The following is an 18799-nucleotide window of genomic DNA, read 5'->3' on the forward strand; positions in this document are numbered from 1 at the left end:
GTTGTAATTGTCTTTCTAGCACTGCTTTTTTTTTAGATAGCGAAAGGAGAAAAAAGCACACCACTATATAAATACGCAACAGACTTAGACGTAAGGTCTCCCGCGTCATTTGACAAATGAGGCCTTTAGGCGCCCAAACAGGCACAGTCAGCGGCCATCTTTAGAAGAGTAACTATAATCTCTTTGCATTATAAAATAACATGTACAGACATATTGGAGCTATTTGATTCTCTTACTCTTAGTGATGACAGGAATATTTCGTCACTATCCTTCCTTTCATTAGAAGAAGATCTTCCCATCCCCGCTCAAAGTTTTATTGGAATAGCCTTTAAATAGAAGACTTAGTTAAACATTTACTGTTGCCATGTTAAAAGATAAACATAACAGGGTCAGATCTGGGGAAGGGGTGGTACCACCTAACACTGTCCAAGGTCCATTTAAAAACATCAGAACTGCTGTGAAAGTCTTGAAACTGGTTGTGCCTTAAAACTGAGAGAATCTTGGGCATAGTTTTAAAGATTGTTTCTTCAAGGTAGATTTCTTCATGGGGAAGGTATTGCATTGGATTGAGGGAAGGGTAATTGCAGAGTATGAACTGTTTTTGGCATCGAAACGGAACCTGTTTGGTAAGTGTGCACTAGGAGTTGTACTAGTACTTCCTTCCTTGTGCCTATACAATATGGGCTTTGGATTATTGGGTATTTAGTCAAAGTAAAACTAATATGTACGTCATGCATTTTTACAAGGCTCACTTCAGTGGTTTCATGGTTTGTGTATTGAGTATTAAAATGTACATTTGTATACACAGATGGGAAGTTGCTCTTACTGTTATTGGCCAAATCCTCAGTTTTAGTTCCTAGAATTTCTCGAAGTTGCCTTATGTAATTTTGTAAAAGTGTCCCCCATGTTATACAGTTTTTGTCATTTTAGGTTGTGGTGAAATGTAGTATAGTTTGGATTGATAGAGGAAAAGCTTAAGAAAGTTTACATAGCATTGAGGTCTCACAATTCTCTTATATTTTCTTCCCAGATCGATTACGGGCAACGAGACACAGCTCCCTGGGGACAGAGACTGGAGACCCCCTCCCACCCCCACCCCCTCCCCCTCCACATGATGGGAAAGATTTCAATGGTAAAGTACTTTCAACCATAAGTCTTTAAATTTTGGGATGTTTACAGTCGTTTTACGTTCGCAGTGTTTTCATGCACAAGATTTCATTAGGCAGAGTTTCAGTCTAAAAGATAGTTATCATATAGTAGTTTCAACCAAAAGTCTTTAAATTTTGGAATCATGTTAACAGTGGTTTTATGTTACTTTGCAATGTTTTTCCATAGGGCACATACAGTTTCAGTCTAAGTTTTGGTTTTATCACTTGATTATCAATATACAAACTATATGCAAGTGTTCAGTAGTTTGTAAATTCCAGTAAGAACTCATTTATTCAGCAGCTACATGTACTTCATACATTCCTCCACCATCCAGGCTTCCTATATCAAAATGTGATCTTTAACATTTAGTCTGACGTTTGATGTATCATTCCACCCTTCATTCCCCGTGCAGGTCCGATGCCCCCGTTGCCGCCCGTCCATGAAAACGGCGGGTATCACCACGGTGACGGGCTGGGGGCAGCTGGAGGGGCCTTCAGGGATGATGATGCCATGTTTAAGGAGAGACTGAAGCACATGGGGAAATGTAAGTCCCAGATAGTACATTCTTTTTCAGTAAAACTTTCAAATGGTACAGTTTTAACTTAGTGTTGTACTGACACCTTGCAGGTTTCGAAATACTTTTTCTGCATACCTGCACTGGTGCATGTAACATTGAAAATTATCTGCACCAGACAAATTTTACTTGCACCACTATGAATGTAGGAAGTATGGATCATACTAAAATTGTTCAGGAACCATTGCCATTTTTTCTTTTAAACTTTATTAGGTGATAACAGTCAATGCAGCTAATAACAATCCATATACATGTACACCCATATAACCCAGTATATGGAGCAGTGCAGGTTATATTTGTAGGTGCAGGAAGGCACTAGAAATACCTACACCTACAAAGCTGCAATTTTACATGCTTTAACCTGCATATGCAAGTGGTATTTTGAGCCCTGCACCTTGTTACTTTACTACAAATGTAGGTCTTACTTGACCATCCATTTCTGCACTATCAAAGGCAACATTCAAGTCTTGTAACAATTGCTCAGTCAGTCATGTGGGATGTGTGTTGCAAGGAATGCTGGCATTTCCCCCTTTCTTCACTACAATAATACAAAATCTTTGTTTTCCTCCAATCCTACCAACTATAAATGGATGCCTGTATACATTGTATGTTTTGCATTATGTTTTGCATGCAATTTGTTCTCATATCTTTTGTGCTAAGACTATGGTACTAGATGAATATTGAACTTCAATAATTGTTATTCTTACAATTTGTTTTAGAGTTAACATGTTTGAAACATTAAAAAAATGTACTAGATGCTATAGGTTGTAATGGTGACACTAATACATAACTGCCTTTCATATACAGCCACAAGAAAGAAGTTCAATGAGCTGGCTAGGAAATTCTCAAGGAGAGGAAGACCCAGTGGAAAACAACTGTATCCTTTTCTGCTTTACACATTCATGACTATTGTGCATGCTACCAGCCCTAGTACCTATAGATCTAAATGTCTTTTGAAGGAGTGTAGTAATTGAGTAGTTTCAGCTTCTCTTTTCCTTAACCTCCTCCCAGACTAAGTAACTCTTCAGCACCCTCAACAGCCAATTTGTTAGAGGAGGAAGAGTATTTAGACGGTAGGTACATCACCTTACACAACTGTGGCATTCTCACTCTTAGTCTACCGTTTAGCAACCAAAGTCGGATTCGTAGAAGGTGTAGAAGAATGTGTTTTTCCTGTTTGAAATTCATTGAGAAATCTGTGATATTTTGGTCACTCAACAGTGCTTGTACATAGTATTGTGCAAGAAACTGCTTTATGTAGAGGGAGACATTGATGTTGAATTAAAATGCATTACACTTAATGGTACTACAGCCAACAGAAACGCACTGTCAGTATTCACTTTTAGATATTAGACTTTTGTGATAGTTGTTTATACAAAGATATGCTCAAACTTTTTTTTGCACATGTCCATTTTTGTACATATGTATAATGTGTAAGAAACTGAAGTCAATGTTTCGTATCTCCTGTACTATGTAGATCATGATGAACATCACAGGGAGAGACATGAGAGGGAAAGAGAGCGACCATTTATAGAGCCCCTGGTAGGTACCAGAAAATTAGCCACTACCCTATAACAATGGTGTTTATTCCATGTACAGACTAGTAGTAGTTCTTAAAACATTGTTCTAGTTAGAAGACTGAAATCAAAATGCCATCTAGTAAAGCTACGGTGTATTTCAGGTTGATTTATGATAATGATGGCAGGTTTTAAACTGACCTCTAACATGTGACCTTTGCCCCATCAGCCTGGTTCAGGAGCAGCGTATGTTCGTCGACAGCACATGATCAGGAAATATGGGAAGGTTTTACAGGTCCCCAAACAACAGGAGTACACAGTTTAGGTAGACTTGAGTAAGATTTTTTACCACAGGGTTGGCTCTGGACATAGACTCACATATAAATGTAGCAACAGCGGGAAACAAGGGCTTTTTAGCACCTAGCGCAGAAATGTTTTGAACAGCCACGCCAGGGGCGTTGGTAGATTAACTTTCCTAGAAAGGTGTAGCATGCTGAGGTGTATGCGGCAACTAACATTGCACTGCGATTACAGAAAGAAATGGGTTGCTTTGGTGTAGGTAAGCTTGTAGTAGTGGGTGTACAGTCTCTCTAAAATCACTGTAGTAATAGCCTAACGGGTAGGGTACTTGCAGTTTGATTCCCTAACTGCATGAGTCTTCCAAAAGACTTTAATAAATGGTAATTATTTAATATCTGGGCCACGGTAAGGTAATGTTCAATTCGGGAGTTCTGGACCTGGTGATAGCTTGCAGTATCACATGGGGTTCTACCTGTATCACATGTACATGGGCTTCCATCAAATGAATTGAATGCACCCTGCACCTGCTGGGTGCGGCATGGTTGAAAGTCAAATACCAGTTTCAGATTCATTGTTGGAATTGCTGTTGTTACAACTTTTTGTTTAAGGATACCAAATGTTCTGAGCTTCTGTCACATTTCGCATTGAAATGTGTGTTTTCTCTTGTATGACATAAATAAAATGCAACACAGTGTACTGTATGACCCTCGGTCCCAGCCTTTCCACGGACAGCCTTCCGGCCTGCGGTTGGGCTGATACGTGCACCTTGGGGGATACGGAGTACAACGTGTCGTATTCTATATACGCTGCTTCTCTGCGTAGTACTCAGCACTTGAGGGAAAAAGAATGGAAGTGGAACACACAGTGCTACCACTGGACCCTGCTGTATTATCATCTTTGCTTGCACACCCGTGTGGCCCAAGGGCTAACAAGGCGGTGATGGGCACCTCCCTATGGTGTGGAAAGAACTAAAAATTTCTCAGCCATGACATAGTTTTACTGACCTTTAACCTTTGCCCTTTAGCCCGGAGCAGGGGCGGCAGCAGTACACAGACAACAGCTGATGAGACAGAAATACGGGCTCACCGGTGGCAGTAACCATGGAAACACAGAACCAATCGTGTTCTACCAAGAGGACGACCACTTCCAGATGAAGGAGTGGTGAAGACGTGGCATAGCTAATAATAATTGTAGCCATAACCCTGTATATATATTATAAGGATTCCCGTATACTAGACTTGCATATACATGTATGGCTGTCGTGTCCTCAAGCAGTCAACTAAGATATTTGGCATTGAAAACAGGATACAATATCTGGAAAAGCTTACAGTACTTTCTATTCAGAACCCTCTAATGCTGGTTATGTACACGGAAATTGATAATCAAATCCAAATTTCTTGCCAACGATTGTGTGCTACAGTTAGCAACTTGGCAAGATTTTAGACATTTTGGGTCTTGCAGGCAAACAGTTTGGCATTTTTTCCATACTGGCCGATCCGTATACCACCAGTATCTATATTAACCAGGATAGATTTGAAATCTGCCAAAACAAAACAGTCTTGCCAAAATTTTACCTTGTATACAGTATGTGCTGCAAGTGAATCATTAATGTATGTAACATACATTCGCATAATTCCACCAGGTGCCATTGTACCGCCACCTCAAAAAACGTTGTTATAGAGGCCCTCTCAAGATTGTATTCAACACGTAATATCTGAATTGTATTACATTTAGGATATTTAACATTCGGTGTTCAAGACAATCTTGGGAAGACCTCTATACTAACCTTTTTTTGAGGTGGCAGTGTTATGGTACCTGGTGGAATTATGATAGTCGATGTTAAGTGGCCGACCATAGAATTGTACAGTCACTCTGGTTGAAATGCACAACAAGACACAGGCTATATGTCTATGACATATTTTAAAGAGAGCGTATTCATGTGCGGTAATATTGGAATGGTTTCGAATTTAATCCTCTGTATCAATTAAGAATACGAAATTTTACCAAGCAGTCAAGTTCTTCTCATTTGTCAAATCTGTTTCTTTATTTGCATAATATATGATAATATTATACTATGCCACAATGCATGTATATGTACATGTATGCATAAGAGTGGTGTATGAAGGTTAGAAAGAGGAGTTAAAGGTGTCTTGTTATTTTAATATCTTGTTATGCCTGTACAGATGCTAGTACTTTATCCCAGCCCCTACAAATCCTGTATAAGAATTAACATGTTGTTGATTTTGATGTAAATGGAATGTTTGAATGTTTAACGTGTACTTACACAAAGAGCAACATGTACCACGTATGCCTGATAACCTATTCATGTACATGTATTAAGTCCAGGATATAAACCCTGTGTTATTTCATTGTACAATACTCCAGAATATATTTATTCCATTTTTTGTGTCCTTTCATAGGTGTAAATTTTGTGTTCATGGAATGTTTGATTGATTGGTAACGTTAGATTTATCTATAGTGTAGACATGCAATGGGCAAGGGAACTGTTGTAGGAAGTGTAACGTGCTGGGCCATAATGCTTGGATAACATGGAAAGAAAAAAAAAACATAAAATCATGGTGAAATGTTTTCAGTACTAACAAACTTGGAGTCTGATCATTTAGAAAAGACTTTGAAGAGTTTCAAATGGAAAGAGAGAAGCTATATGAATTTACAGAAATATAAATATGTATGTAGATATAATGGGTTTTCTAGCTTGTGTTGCCCTACTTGTGCTGGCATACTATATTGCTGGCACTTGCCCCCCTCCCCCTTCCTCCGGCATAAAATGTTTTTCAAATCTCAGAAGAACAAGCTAAAATATAGCATACAAACCTGTGGCTATGTGAGAGTGCCTAACAAATTTTCTAGTATGTATTTCTGATATATAACTTAACGAAGGCAGTCCCTGAGCAAGGTAGTATTATGTTGGAAAATATTTTAAGGGGGAGGGGGGCAACCTGGCACAGTTTCTAGCAGTGATGTGGGCCACACACAGTGATTAAATATGGCATGTGTTCCTTCATCCCCTTCTCATTATACCCTTTGGTGCCAAACTATAAGTGTCTACCTGAAAAGGTGTCAACGTCCAACAATATCCAACTTTTCAGTCAAGTAAATTGTGGAATTATGGATAAGAAAATGGAAAAACATTATGTCCTTATTTTACTCTCATAAGATGTTTTCAACAGCTGAATGTGCACCTGTGGAAAGAATATTAGTTATGCTTTAATCATCGAATACTATAAATTGTTAAGAAATTTAGATGATTTTCTGATTCAGAAGTATCAGTAATATTTTCATTAGCCCCCCACAACATACATAAAGGTATGTCCTGCAGCAAAACTAATTGTAAATATTTAACAGGGTATAAGAGACACAAATAAAGCGACTAGATATTCCTGGATTTGGCAAGACGTTTATCTGTGCTTCCTGCATTTAAGTTACTTTTATTTCTATGCTGAATAGCAGTTACTCTTGAAAGCAACTCAATATGATTTGGAAATCGTCAGATGTTTCATGTAATTCATTGTGTAGCATTCACTACTATGGCTTATCAACTGGAGGTCTAACCTTCATTGACATACATTTAGTACTTCTACTGTCACCCTCTTGCAATGCATAACAAGGTATTGGCTTTGTTATACAGCTTAAAGTTGTGTCGAAACGGCTTTGGACGATCTACAAAATTTAGAGAGAACTTGCCAAGCATCTTTCAGCAAGCAATGTTCATACAGGCAGTGAGACTTGAACTTGAAGTACATTACCTGGACACCCGATACCAAATCTTGATGTAGAATTTCATCCATAGAAACAAGGCAATGTGGACACACACACACACAGAAAAGAAATTGTTCACCTCTGAGGAAATACAGTATACTAAGCACATTTCCGAATTGAAATTCCTCCAATATGATGTAACTGTTGTCATTGGAATCATTAGATAAACACAAGAGCACAATGGACCAATCCTTGAAGTGGACATAGCATGTTGCACCAATACAGCCAAGTGAAATTGTCGGTGGTACAATGTACCAATTAAGGTAAAAAAGAAACTAATTATAATTACACAGTGTAATTGTAGATTGGGGAATGATCATATGCATTCATTGATGTCAGTTTAATTGACTCTGTGTGAATCTTTTTAAATGGAAACTTTACTGGAGGTCAACTGTGAGGTGGCTCTTGTTTAAGTGTGGGAGTGGGTAAGGGGGCATTAATATTAGGGTGTATGTTCAAGTGCATTATACAAGTCCATATGAGTTGTGTATTCACGTTCTTTTGGTTTACAAATGGGAAGAAGCTGTAGTTTTTCTTTCAATTTTACTGTGCAGCCTGGTTATTGTACAAAAAGAATGACTTTTCAGCTGCAAAATTTTACGGAAACCAGAAAATGCAAATATGTAGCTCATACAGACTTAAATGTACATGTACACACCAGTGTGACTGCCTCCTAAACTATTGTAACAACTTGACAAAATGTACATTTATGTGCTCTAGGGAGGAAGTATGTGTCAGATCAGCCAAATTGGTTGATTATCGTCTTGTATGCACTGTAAAGGGGAATCTGATACCTTTGAAATCAGCAAAGTAGTTGCCAGGGGTTTTCTGCCAAATTGAGACTTGCCTTTTCTCAGAGGGTGCTTTGAAATTAGTATGTAAATAGGAAGGATCAGTGTTGCGTAGGTGTGGGAATGATGCAAAATGTACGTCAAAGGATCGCAGATGTCGTGTTTTGTAAGAAGTTCCTCCCAGGAAAATTGCTTGTCTTAAACATTATTGCTGTATTCTCTCAGCAGCTATTTTGGATGAAGAAAGAATATGAGTCTTTCTTCCAGGCAATGCTTTAAGGTTTTCTTGAAGACAATGTAGAAAGTTGGTGTACTATTGTGACACAATGTATCCATCACTGATATCTGATCTTCACTTTCTTTTTTCATAGCTCTGACAACAAGAAGGCAGCATAACAAGTATAGAATGTGACTTTTTGTCTGACATAATATCTTTGAGGAAGCTTTAAGGAAATGACAATGGATTCTTTTCAGTGATGGATAATAGTGGAATGTTAATGGCTTTTAGAAACTGATCTATGTTGACAATTGTCTGAGGTATTCCAATATGGCATAACAATGCTATTTTGTAGATGGGTTTTCATGGCAGCCATTTTGAGAGACTTGTATAAAAGACTACTGTCGAATGGGGAAAGACTAAAATGATGAAGGTGTGGACTGCAAAAGGAATTTACATGGTGAGAACAAGGGAAGAAATGACTTTCCCGCAAAAATGTTGCCTGGAAAAAGGAAAAATAACAAAACTGCTGAAAATTGCCTCTGTCTATAATTACATATACTATTCTAGATCATTTCAGGAATGATACCTTCCATTTTCAGTACAATAGAGTACAGCTTATTGTTGTTCTTCCAACAGTCTTGCCATGAATGAGTAAATAGCTAATTTGCATATTCGTGACGAATGGTCATTGTATGTACAGGAGTGAAGTTTGTAGTTGTAAGTATAAGGCTCGAATTTTGTGATACATAATTGGATTGTTGTCTGGCATTTTAACAGACACAGCATTTAACATTAATAAGGATTGTAAAAAGAAAATGTAATGCAATACATTCAAGTTCTGTCCAGCTACAATGTTTCTTGTAAGTCTTGTGTTTTATGTGGTTATGTGCTGCATTATCCACAATACCATAAAGACATTGAGTTTGATATGAGCTAGCCATGGCAAATTGATATTAATACACCTTGCAAATTTATTATGTTTTTACTTGCTGATTTCTATTTTTTTTATTATTACCTTAATTGTTTTTGCCCAGTTTCTTCTTCCTGTTTATTTCTTTCCTTTCAAACAAATACGCCTGGACCAAACAGCTGTCACCATGTAGCAAGTGGTAGGACAGGGCTGTAAGGGCTGGTCGGTAAATATATATACATGTACATGTAATGCTGATTATGAATGAGTTTGAGTAAAGAAGAACAGAACATGTGAAGGTAAACTTTTTGCATTTGTTACCTTTCTTGTTCAAATTTCCTTTTGTTTTACCTTTTTGTTGTGTCATTTTTAGATTAATTTCTTGAATTTTAGTAATTTTATTGTGTTGTTATTTTATTATATTTCATGTCTCGTCTTTATTATTTGTTTTACCTTAAGTGTGGCTGATACTTCTCTCCAGCCGACCCCTTTCTTTTGAAGTGGACCGTTCTCCACACCCCCTAGAGAAATTGATGTTTGGTTCATTCCAAGATGGCTGCCCTCCTGAGATAGGTTGGCCGTTGGCGTCTGCTAGTCGCTGTTCAAAGGTTACAAAACGGTGCAGTGATATATGTTCCATCATAGAAGGTGAGAAAAATCTATCCCTGTGATATTTCAAACACTTTGCCATCGGTGGTAGTCAGTTATTCTTATTTTATTAGGTGTACGGGTACCTTACATGACCCAACTGTCTTGGGTTTAATACAACCGAACATAATTTGTATAGCCTTTGTGAATTATGGAGGCCAACGTCCGTAAGGGTGTTCGCGCTGTATTTTATTATGTCGTAGACATCATTGGAAATACTGCATAGGGCTCAAAGATGTCTCTTATATTCGGAGCGAGATGGATAATGCAAACTTGGTAGCAAGGGCAGAGAGGATGATTGACAAAAATTCTGTTACATTGCAAAATTATATTCTAGGACACTTGTAATCTCAGAATATGCTTTACACCTGTCTTGGCGGGGGGGGGGGGTGCTGGGTTTTACTTAGAGTACATGACACTTACATTCTACACTATTCAGTTCTAACGTTAACGTTACATCTAACTACATGGACATTGGATAAAGATGACAGTTGCAATGCATAATGCCATCACACTTGCTGTAACATACTGTAAAATGTGAAAATTTTCACGGTGGTTTAATGTTTGCAGTTTTGCTGTAACCACTTCTCTGCAAATTTAGAATAAGGTGAAACTGTTTTTTTGTCTTCTGCCAGGCTTCTTCCAACCACAAACTATACAAAAACCAAAGCAAATAACATTTTCTCGCTAACATAAAATTAAATCCCCACGACCTTAAAGGCATTTACAGTATTCTTGTAATCTTGTCTGTTTGGCTTGGTTAACTCATAATTAATTGTTCATAGAGGATGGGAAGTAGGAGAAAAACATAGCTCAATGAATTCCAGTATTATGATAAGCTTCAAATGATGTTATTTTTCCAACGTCAAGCAAATCAGCAATCCATCACTTAGAATTGCCAAAAAGCAGTAATACTCAAGCAGCTGGATATAAGTTTGGAAATGGTCAGACATTTCAGATAGTATCCGCTATCTTTCGTTAGTGACACTAAATACGGGATGCTACCAGAAATGTCTTGACTGTTTCCAAAATCATGTCCAGTTCCATGTCAAAATTCTTGATATAACCACTTGCCATAAGCATAATAATGTTTAATTCAAGCAGATCCCATGACTAAGGTAGCTAAACGATATTTACTTAAACATACCCAGAGATGAAAAGCAACAAAGGCTTGATTTTCATGGAAATGCCGTCTTGACGTCTTCTTCAGAGGCAAATTTGTCCAGTGGTCCCGTTGTCTTTGTGCCAAGGTAAACAAAACTACAGGAGTCTTTAGTAGGTCTCCATGGTAACAATGGTTGCCGAGACAGAAATTTCCTGGCTTAAAAGAAGTACAAACTAACCGTGTCCTAGCAACAGTTGGAGTCACGGCATCGTACAGAAAGTTCAAATAAATTAGACTATTTAGTAATCCTGCACTGTGTGGTTTGCCTCACGTTTTTATCCAAGCAGTTACACTCATAGAACAAGCTTTTTCAAGGTAATGTTACATTGAGTACGCTCTTAGTCTTAACACTGGAACATTTCTATATGTTGAGTATGTCATTTCTCAATGCTTAATTGGTATTCTTTGGCAAGATTTTTTTTAAGCATTGTAAACTACTGTAAGACATTATCTGCTCATAATTGTGCTCCAAACAAGTCATGAAGTCCTTTAAATTTGTTACCAACATTTATCTTCATCTTAGTTAACGCTAGTTCACCTTTATCCGTGGGGTGACCTTTATTCGTTGTCTTTAAAAACAGCACATTTAGGAGTATTAAGTCTGCTGACAGTGGTTTCAAATTTGCAATATTTTCAAAATGTTCCCATTTGAAACTGCCGTCGACTTTATATCCCTAAATACGTTTTCTATACAAACAACGAATATAGGTTACCCTAGGATAAAGGTGAACCAGCGTTACATACAGTTTACATATACATGTAGAACTGGCAATGCAGTATTGCTCTCTTGGGTTGTTAAATTTTTCAAATTTAATGTTTCTCCGGTATGGAAAATCACAATACTTAAAGGCAATCCTAATTGTATTATTATAATAGTATAATCATTATTGACCAGGTTCAAAAACCAAGCAGATGTAGGGTGTATTTTTCCTTGCACACAACAATATAATGGACAGGTATAGTCACCAGGTGTGCGAGTAGCTTGATACAAAGTAGTCACAGATAGATTGATATACTGTAAATGCATTTAAGTTTGTGGGGATTTAAGTTCGCAGTAGCGGGAAAAAGGACTTTTCACTGTGTTTTAAGTTGAAACATGGTAGCACCATGCACTGTAGTCTCTTACTGCTCTGGAAACATGTTTGCGGTGGTTTTAAGTTTGCGGTGAAGCTGGCATCGCGAAAACCGCGAACATTAAACCACCGCAAAAGTTTCTGCATTTACAGTATTTTTGAAATTATATTTTTCTCATCTTTTCTCCAGACAGAGTGGAATAACCCCCACATAACTGGGGTATGCTGGAGACAATGGGGTGGGTGGTGAATGCAGTAGGCGTGGCCGTGGTGGGCATGGTGGCGGTCAACCTCAACTTCTGGCTACCCAAACACATCCCAGCGCAGCTCGTACATATCGCAGGTGGGTGGACGCTAGAGGCTGCTTAGAGGCTAAGAGACATGATAGAATATACAGTCAAACCTGTCCAAGACGACCGCCCGGGGGACTGGGCAAAAGAGGTCGATCTTAGTGGTCGGTTAGAAGAGTATCGACTCACAACATGTCCATTATTGACGTAGTCAAATTCCGACGCAAACTGGCTGAATTCGGCACAAAATCACACCAGTTATCATTCAAAATTGATGACACTTCGAGATTTGAAAATGACGTGGTCATTATGGGCAGGGATTTGGTCCTAATTTTTGGCGGTCGCGGTCGCGTTGGCCAGGTGGTCGTTGTCAAGAGGTTGCTAAATGCTTACATCAATAGGGAAAATTTTCGGGACCGAGAAAAAGCGGTCGTAATGGTCAGGTGGTCGCTAAGAAGAGTTGGTCGCTTGGGCAGGTTTGACTGTACATGTATCTGAATGTTGTGTCAATAGGAGTCTTTTCAAAGTAGTCAACCTAAACATCTGGTCTGATACATGAAAATGTACCTATACTATAGATACAATGCATCCCAGTTTAAGAAAGGACGCTAGTCATAGATTTAGGTCCCCTTTCCACTAGACTGCATTGCTACCCATGACTGACTTAATTGCTTGTATACTTAAACCATAGATTTTATGATCCAGGAATATATAATGTAAAAGTATGATTTATAACTCAGCAAAACATCTGCCTAGTAGTAAGTGCCTAGTCCAGAGGGACTGGCCCCTTGCTCCTCTCCATCAACAAAACACCCAAAACCTTAAGAATTTGTTCTTTGTGTATGAAATTCATTGGGCGAGCAAACTTTGCTGAGTACGTGTTCCGGTTGTACATTGATGTTGATATAACAGTTATGTCAACATAGGATATATGGGTCAGTGGAACTGGCCTTTTGTAGCTACATTTTGTATTGTCGCAAGTAATTCCCTGATCATCAATAGTACCATAGATACTGTGTTCAAGCCAACCTGAATTTTTGTCTTTCGCCGCGCTTCCGCGGCGAAAGGCAATCAGACCGATATTAGATTTCTGTCCGTCTGTCCGTCCGTCCGTCCGTCCGGGTCGACCATGCCATACCGTGCTAGCGAGATATTCTACCCTGTAGATTCGACGGTATGTAACGTTATGACATACGTATCGGCCTACCATGAATGTGCTGCTTGGTTTGCGGTCCATGCCATATCGTGCTAGCGAGATATTCTACCCTGCAGATTCGACGGTATGTAACGTTATGACATACGTATCGGCCTACCATGAATGTGCTGCTTGGTTTCTGTATGGCTTATAAGCAGGAATTTGCAGAGACGGATGTGAACGGTGAGGATTTCTTCGTAAGATTGTATACAATTTATAAACTAACATGTTCGCTGTTTGGTTATAATAAAACAGACATTGTAGAGAACAGTTTGACATGTCATTTACTTTGTTTTATGGAAAATCACCGCTACAAAATCTAGAATTGTGTAAGATGCGTGCGCCGCATCTGACATGGTGTGGGAGGGGGGCGTATTCGGAAATTTCTTACTCTAAGAAATTTCAGGCTATTTTCGTGTAACAAACTTCTTTCAGCAAAATAGTAGCCCTCGGATGCGTTGAAAATAGAATTACCCACATTTAATTTATAATTTCGAAAGGGAAGATTCTGACCGAGCTCGACGGAGTGAGTCTGACGCGTGACGTCACGACTCCGTCAAGTAAAAGCATAATTGCGTTACTAAAAGAAACGAAACGTTCCATTAAACATACCACGGACCTGTTTTAGTTTAAAATATCTACCTTTCACATGATCTTGCCATTAAAAAAAATATTTCCATTACTGTATATGCCATGTTAATATTTTATGTTCAGTTGTTTATGGTGACAATACTTTGTTTGTTCTTGCAGAAATTCAGGACACATCTACTGATAAATTTGATTACTACAGTGCACTTTCATAAAACCCTGTTGTACTGTAACAGAGCCGTTCTTAACAGCGAAACAATCCGAATAAAGTTAACATCATTCATGCAGTTGTGTTATTATACAGTTCAAGTAAAATATACTCTGTGAGAACCACTACCTTACTAAACAGTTATATAACCTAGCACTTGACCAAACTGTGCCAGAGCTGCCAACGTTGCAGACTTGGCACCCACGCTTGACCAAACTATGCCAAACAATTTTACCTACACAATATAAGTAAGCGAAAGACTAGCTTTTTTCAGAAGCTCTTGTTTTCCATCCCCTGGATTTTGAATGGAAATCCTGTTATGCGTGGAAGGTGCAACAATCCTAGGGGGTCCAGGAAAATTTTGAAATGTAGGATCTAGACCCTCTGAACCACTAATTCCTGCATTTTGAGGGGCAAATTTGGCTGGTAGAGTACTAGTAGAGTGAGCTTGGTTCAATGGCATCTGTGCAAAATTTCATTTTTCAAAATATTTTTATATGCTGATTTGGGGTCCGTCAGTGGTTGGAATGGGCAAGATTTTTGTCTGTCCCCAGCTGCAAAATTCCATTAAAGAACAGAGGTACAGATGCTGGCTGGAATCCTGGTTAGACATAAAATTTATATATATGTTTTAAACTTCTGATGTGGGATTGCAGATCATTCACATTTTGTTAGAATGGGCTATGGTAGCTACATGTAAGCCATCCCCTCATCTGTGCCCAAACAATTATATAGTCCACAGACTGCATGTTTAGTCTCTGGCACCCTGTACAGTACTACAAAGTGAACTGTGTAAGAGCAAAAGGTTTAGACGTACAGACAGACGTACAGACAAGTCTTTCCAATCCCACAGGATACAGCTGGGATGATTCTCTTGAAGTTACAGTGTTGCTTAGAGTTTAAACCAATGTATAAAATCTCTGCGGTGATAAATTACATGCAAATGCCCTGTCATGGTAATACAAGGAAAGACGATTGATTAGCACTCATGTTGAATTGTCCTCCATAAAAACAAATTACCTAGTACCTCTTCTTACTCTTAGATTTAGAATTGAGCAGGTTAGGATCTAGACCCTAGTTCTACTAAGTTTGTTGTAAATGGATCACAACAAATATCATCATCTCAGAATATCTTACATTTGAATAAAAGTTTTGATCTGTCTCAGTGATTGACATTAAACTTAAAGTTAAAAATTTCTGCTTTTCAAGTTGAGAAGGATCCGAGTTACTGATGGAAATCTTGTTTGTTATCACTTTGTGAATGGAAATAGCACATAAAATCTTTATAATTGTTTGTTATCACTTTGTATATGGAAATGGCACGTAAAATCTGTATAATTGTTTGTTAACACTTTGTGTATGGAAATAGCATGTAAAATCTACATATGTATAATTCAGAACTCTGTCTTTTTCCATGTTGATTCAGATGCTGCTCTAGAAGAGTTGGATGGTAATAAGAAGAAGCTGCAGGCACAAGAACTGTGGAAAAACCATGGTGCCGTCATCATGGCGGTGCGCAGGCCTGGATGACAGCTGTGCAGAGAGGTGAGTCATTTGAATACACAATGTCAGTAGAGTGACAGGAAGTTAAGTTCAGAGGTGATAGAACTAGCTGTTTTAATATCAGACATTACATGATGGTCAATCAAAGAGTCTACGAATTTGTTTTGCTCTGTATGTTTGTGTTTTACAGTTACAAAATATTTGATTTCTGTATACTAGTCATACTCACTATAGAGTGACAGGAAGTGATCAATGGACACATGTTATGTTAATCAGAATCTTATTTGCATAGCCAATGAATTGACAGATCCTGACTGTCCATCACAATCAACAGTTCAACCAGTCCAATGGTAGCATGGCAATTATCAGTTTGACCAATCAGAGATTGACTGCATGTCTATCAAATATTTGAATCTGTATGCTATTTTATTTTGAATTTTCTACATTTTGAGGGCTATGGGATCAGTCTATTACAAGTAAACAAGACATAATATCAGAAACTCTGAATATTTCATGAAGGTATGAGATCTTTGAACTCTTGTTGTTCCTGCCCCGTCCCCAGGAGGCCCTAGGGCTGTCCTCTCTGAAGCCCCAGCTGGACCGGGCTGGTGTCCCCCTCTATGCTGTTGTCCATGAGAGGAAGGGAGTGCCAGAGTTCCAGCCTTACTTCCAGGGGAAGGTCTTCCTGGATCTTGAGGTATAGCAGCTGCAATGTTGTAGTCTCTTCTTCTGTACTTTAACATAATTGCTAAATAACTAAAACGTCAGGCTGAGTTAATGATTAGTGGATTGGCTTTTTTTTACTAGGAAAATTTGATTGGGATGGTTCAGCTGCAAATACTTTTTTCTTTAGGTAAAGCAGACCTTTCTCGTAGCTACAGACCTGAAGTGCTATTATATGCCATATGTGCCCAAAACTTTAATCAATGTCCCAACATTTTTATGTTCAACTTCTCATTGATAAACTCTGATGCGTGACTTTTCCTTGCTGTATGTGTGACCAAGCATTCTAGAAAAATGCTTTGTCATGAGCGACTGCTGCTGATACCTTGTACGTTACTAAGTGTAAGAAAGAGTTAAAGACTTTCTTTTTATTAGTTGTATGATTGAGCTTTTTTTTTCAACACAACACGAACACTGATCAGCATGAATTTTCAGTCGACCACGGTGACATTCATCAGACTCTGATTCACTGCACTGACTTTCTGGAGACTTTCTTTTTCTTTAATCATGTATGACTTATTGATAACAAAATAAAGTCAAAGTCCTCATTATTCATTGTATGATTCTTCCAGAGAAGATTCTACGGCCCCCATGAGCGATGGATGTCACTCGCTGGTCTCCTGAGGGTCAACTTCTGGCTCAACATCCGCCGGGTTATGGAGAAGAAAGTGGAGGGCAACTACGAAGGGGAGGGGCGGTTGCTAGGCGGGGTCTTCGTCGTCGGGAGCGGTAACCAGGGCATCCTCATGCAGCATGCCGAGCAGGAGTTCGGTCACCATGCCAACCTAACTGACATCATGAAGGCTGTGGGGGAAATTCAGCACATCAATGCAAAGAGCAAAATTTAGAAAAGATGATGATGATGATGATGATGATGATGAGATGCAATTGATGTTTTTTTAAGTCACAAAAGCTGCTACGTTATTTCACTTTGAATTCAGTTGAGCTGCAATTTCTAACAGGAGAGACTGGACTTATCCAATTTTTTTACTGCTTGACTCCAGTCTTTGTCAAGGAATGCTTCTGTGACCTCACATTATGTAGATAGCACATGTGACTCCATAAGCAGTGAATCATAAGTTGTAGAAAGTCTATGTCGCCCTCCGTCTCTGTTTAGTGAGGGATGTATGTGTTTAGAAACTTCGGCAAATTTTGAACTTGGGCACTAATGTGTTCAAGAAAACTGGTCTTGAGTGTCAATTCCTTGACAAAGACTGGTGTAGATCAGTTTTTAAAAATTGGATAAGTCCAATTTCTTGTGTTGGAAATTTAAGTTCAATTTTTTCATTTTTTTTAAAGAGTGAATTCTACCAACACAGATGAACCTTCAAGTCATTTTGTTTTATAAAGATTTATTAAATCACAGTCGTAGTCTGGCATTGCATTATCAGAGTTTTGAAACGAATTGGTTGACTTAACTTCTTTTTCGATTTTTCCAGTTGTGCCAATGATAGTAATCGTTATTAACTGAACAATGTTAAACATCTAACAGCAATTTGAGACTTATGTTATATCATTGATCAAGTGGATGTACAGTAGGACACTTAGAATTTCTCGTTGCTAAATCTTGTTAAGGTTGCACTTCTCAAAAAGTAAAAAGCTATTTCAGTACTTGTTACTGAGGGAATGTATTGATATGACAACTGGAATACGACGTGGCAATACAACTCTGCATTGTCATTGCATTTCAAACTAACACACATAATAGAATGATGGCAAAAGATGAAAACTTTCCACATCTCTTGCTTGATAGTTTTTCTGTGAAGATGTGCGAAGTGTTTTGATATAATTGCAGGTTTGATTGGACGTAGACATTCCAGAGGTGTTGAATAAAGCATTGAATGAAATGAAGAAAAATAGTCTGTCTCTTTCAGCATTCTTCTTAAGGGTAAATCAATAAAAAGTTACGTACATGTATGTTAGAAAATCACAAATTTGAAGAATCTGGAAACTGAATTACAAAACCTTACCATTCTGTTATTATTAAGTCTTTCCACTCGCTAGGCCATGGACCCTCATTTCAAAAGAAGCCTATACAAATACAAATGCAATTACATGGTGTTAACATGATATTGAAACAGTCCATTTAAACAGCAAATATCTTGCACACGTTCTTTCAGTCTGGGGTAAGTTAAACAGCCGAATCAGTTATTTGTCTAAAGACC

At 38.3% G+C, this 18799-nt stretch overlaps 2 protein-coding genes across 7 annotated transcripts in view; both read left to right on the top strand.

Moving 5' to 3' along the window:
• The window catches only part of LOC118425512 (CUE domain-containing protein 1-like), a 29727-nt gene extending 20548 nt beyond the window's left edge, over window positions 1-9179 (top strand). For 4 of the 5 annotated variants that reach the window (XM_035834389.1, XM_035834388.1, XM_035834390.1 and 1 more), the window contains 6 exons: window positions 1031-1132; window positions 1562-1693; window positions 2531-2600; window positions 2735-2796; window positions 3201-3265; window positions 4565-9179. In XM_035834389.1, the coding sequence (XP_035690282.1) occupies window positions 1031-1132; window positions 1562-1693; window positions 2531-2600; window positions 2735-2796; window positions 3201-3265; window positions 4565-4705 (572 nt within the window). In that variant the 3' untranslated portion in view covers window positions 4706-9179. Of the gene's footprint in view, window positions 1-1030; window positions 1133-1561; window positions 1694-2530; window positions 2601-2734; window positions 2797-3200; window positions 3266-3469; window positions 3566-4564 lie in introns of all 5 variants that reach the window. The other variant, XM_035834392.1, reaches the window with a different exon arrangement.
• A 601-nt stretch (window positions 9180-9780) lies between these two features.
• On the top strand, window positions 9781-18485 carry LOC118426582 (peroxiredoxin-like 2A). Of its 2 annotated transcripts, none has more exons than XM_035836069.1 (5): window positions 9781-9889; window positions 12318-12470; window positions 15835-15953; window positions 16474-16608; window positions 17207-18485. In XM_035836069.1, the coding sequence occupies exons 2-5, from the start codon at window positions 12350-12352 to the stop codon at window positions 17480-17482; spliced, it is 651 nt and encodes a 216-aa protein (XP_035691962.1). In that variant the 5' UTR covers window positions 9781-9889; window positions 12318-12349; the 3' UTR covers window positions 17483-18485. The 2 variants fall into 2 exon arrangements, with proteins under 2 accessions (XP_035691962.1, XP_035691963.1); XM_035836070.1 differs by having other exon boundaries at window positions 9810-9889; window positions 12322-12470.
• The last annotated feature ends 314 nt before the right edge of the window (window positions 18486-18799 follow it).

The sequence above is a fragment of the Branchiostoma floridae genome, chromosome 11 (assembly GCF_000003815.2).
Source record: "Branchiostoma floridae strain S238N-H82 chromosome 11, Bfl_VNyyK, whole genome shotgun sequence".
NCBI lineage: Eukaryota > Metazoa > Chordata > Leptocardii > Amphioxiformes > Branchiostomatidae > Branchiostoma > Branchiostoma floridae.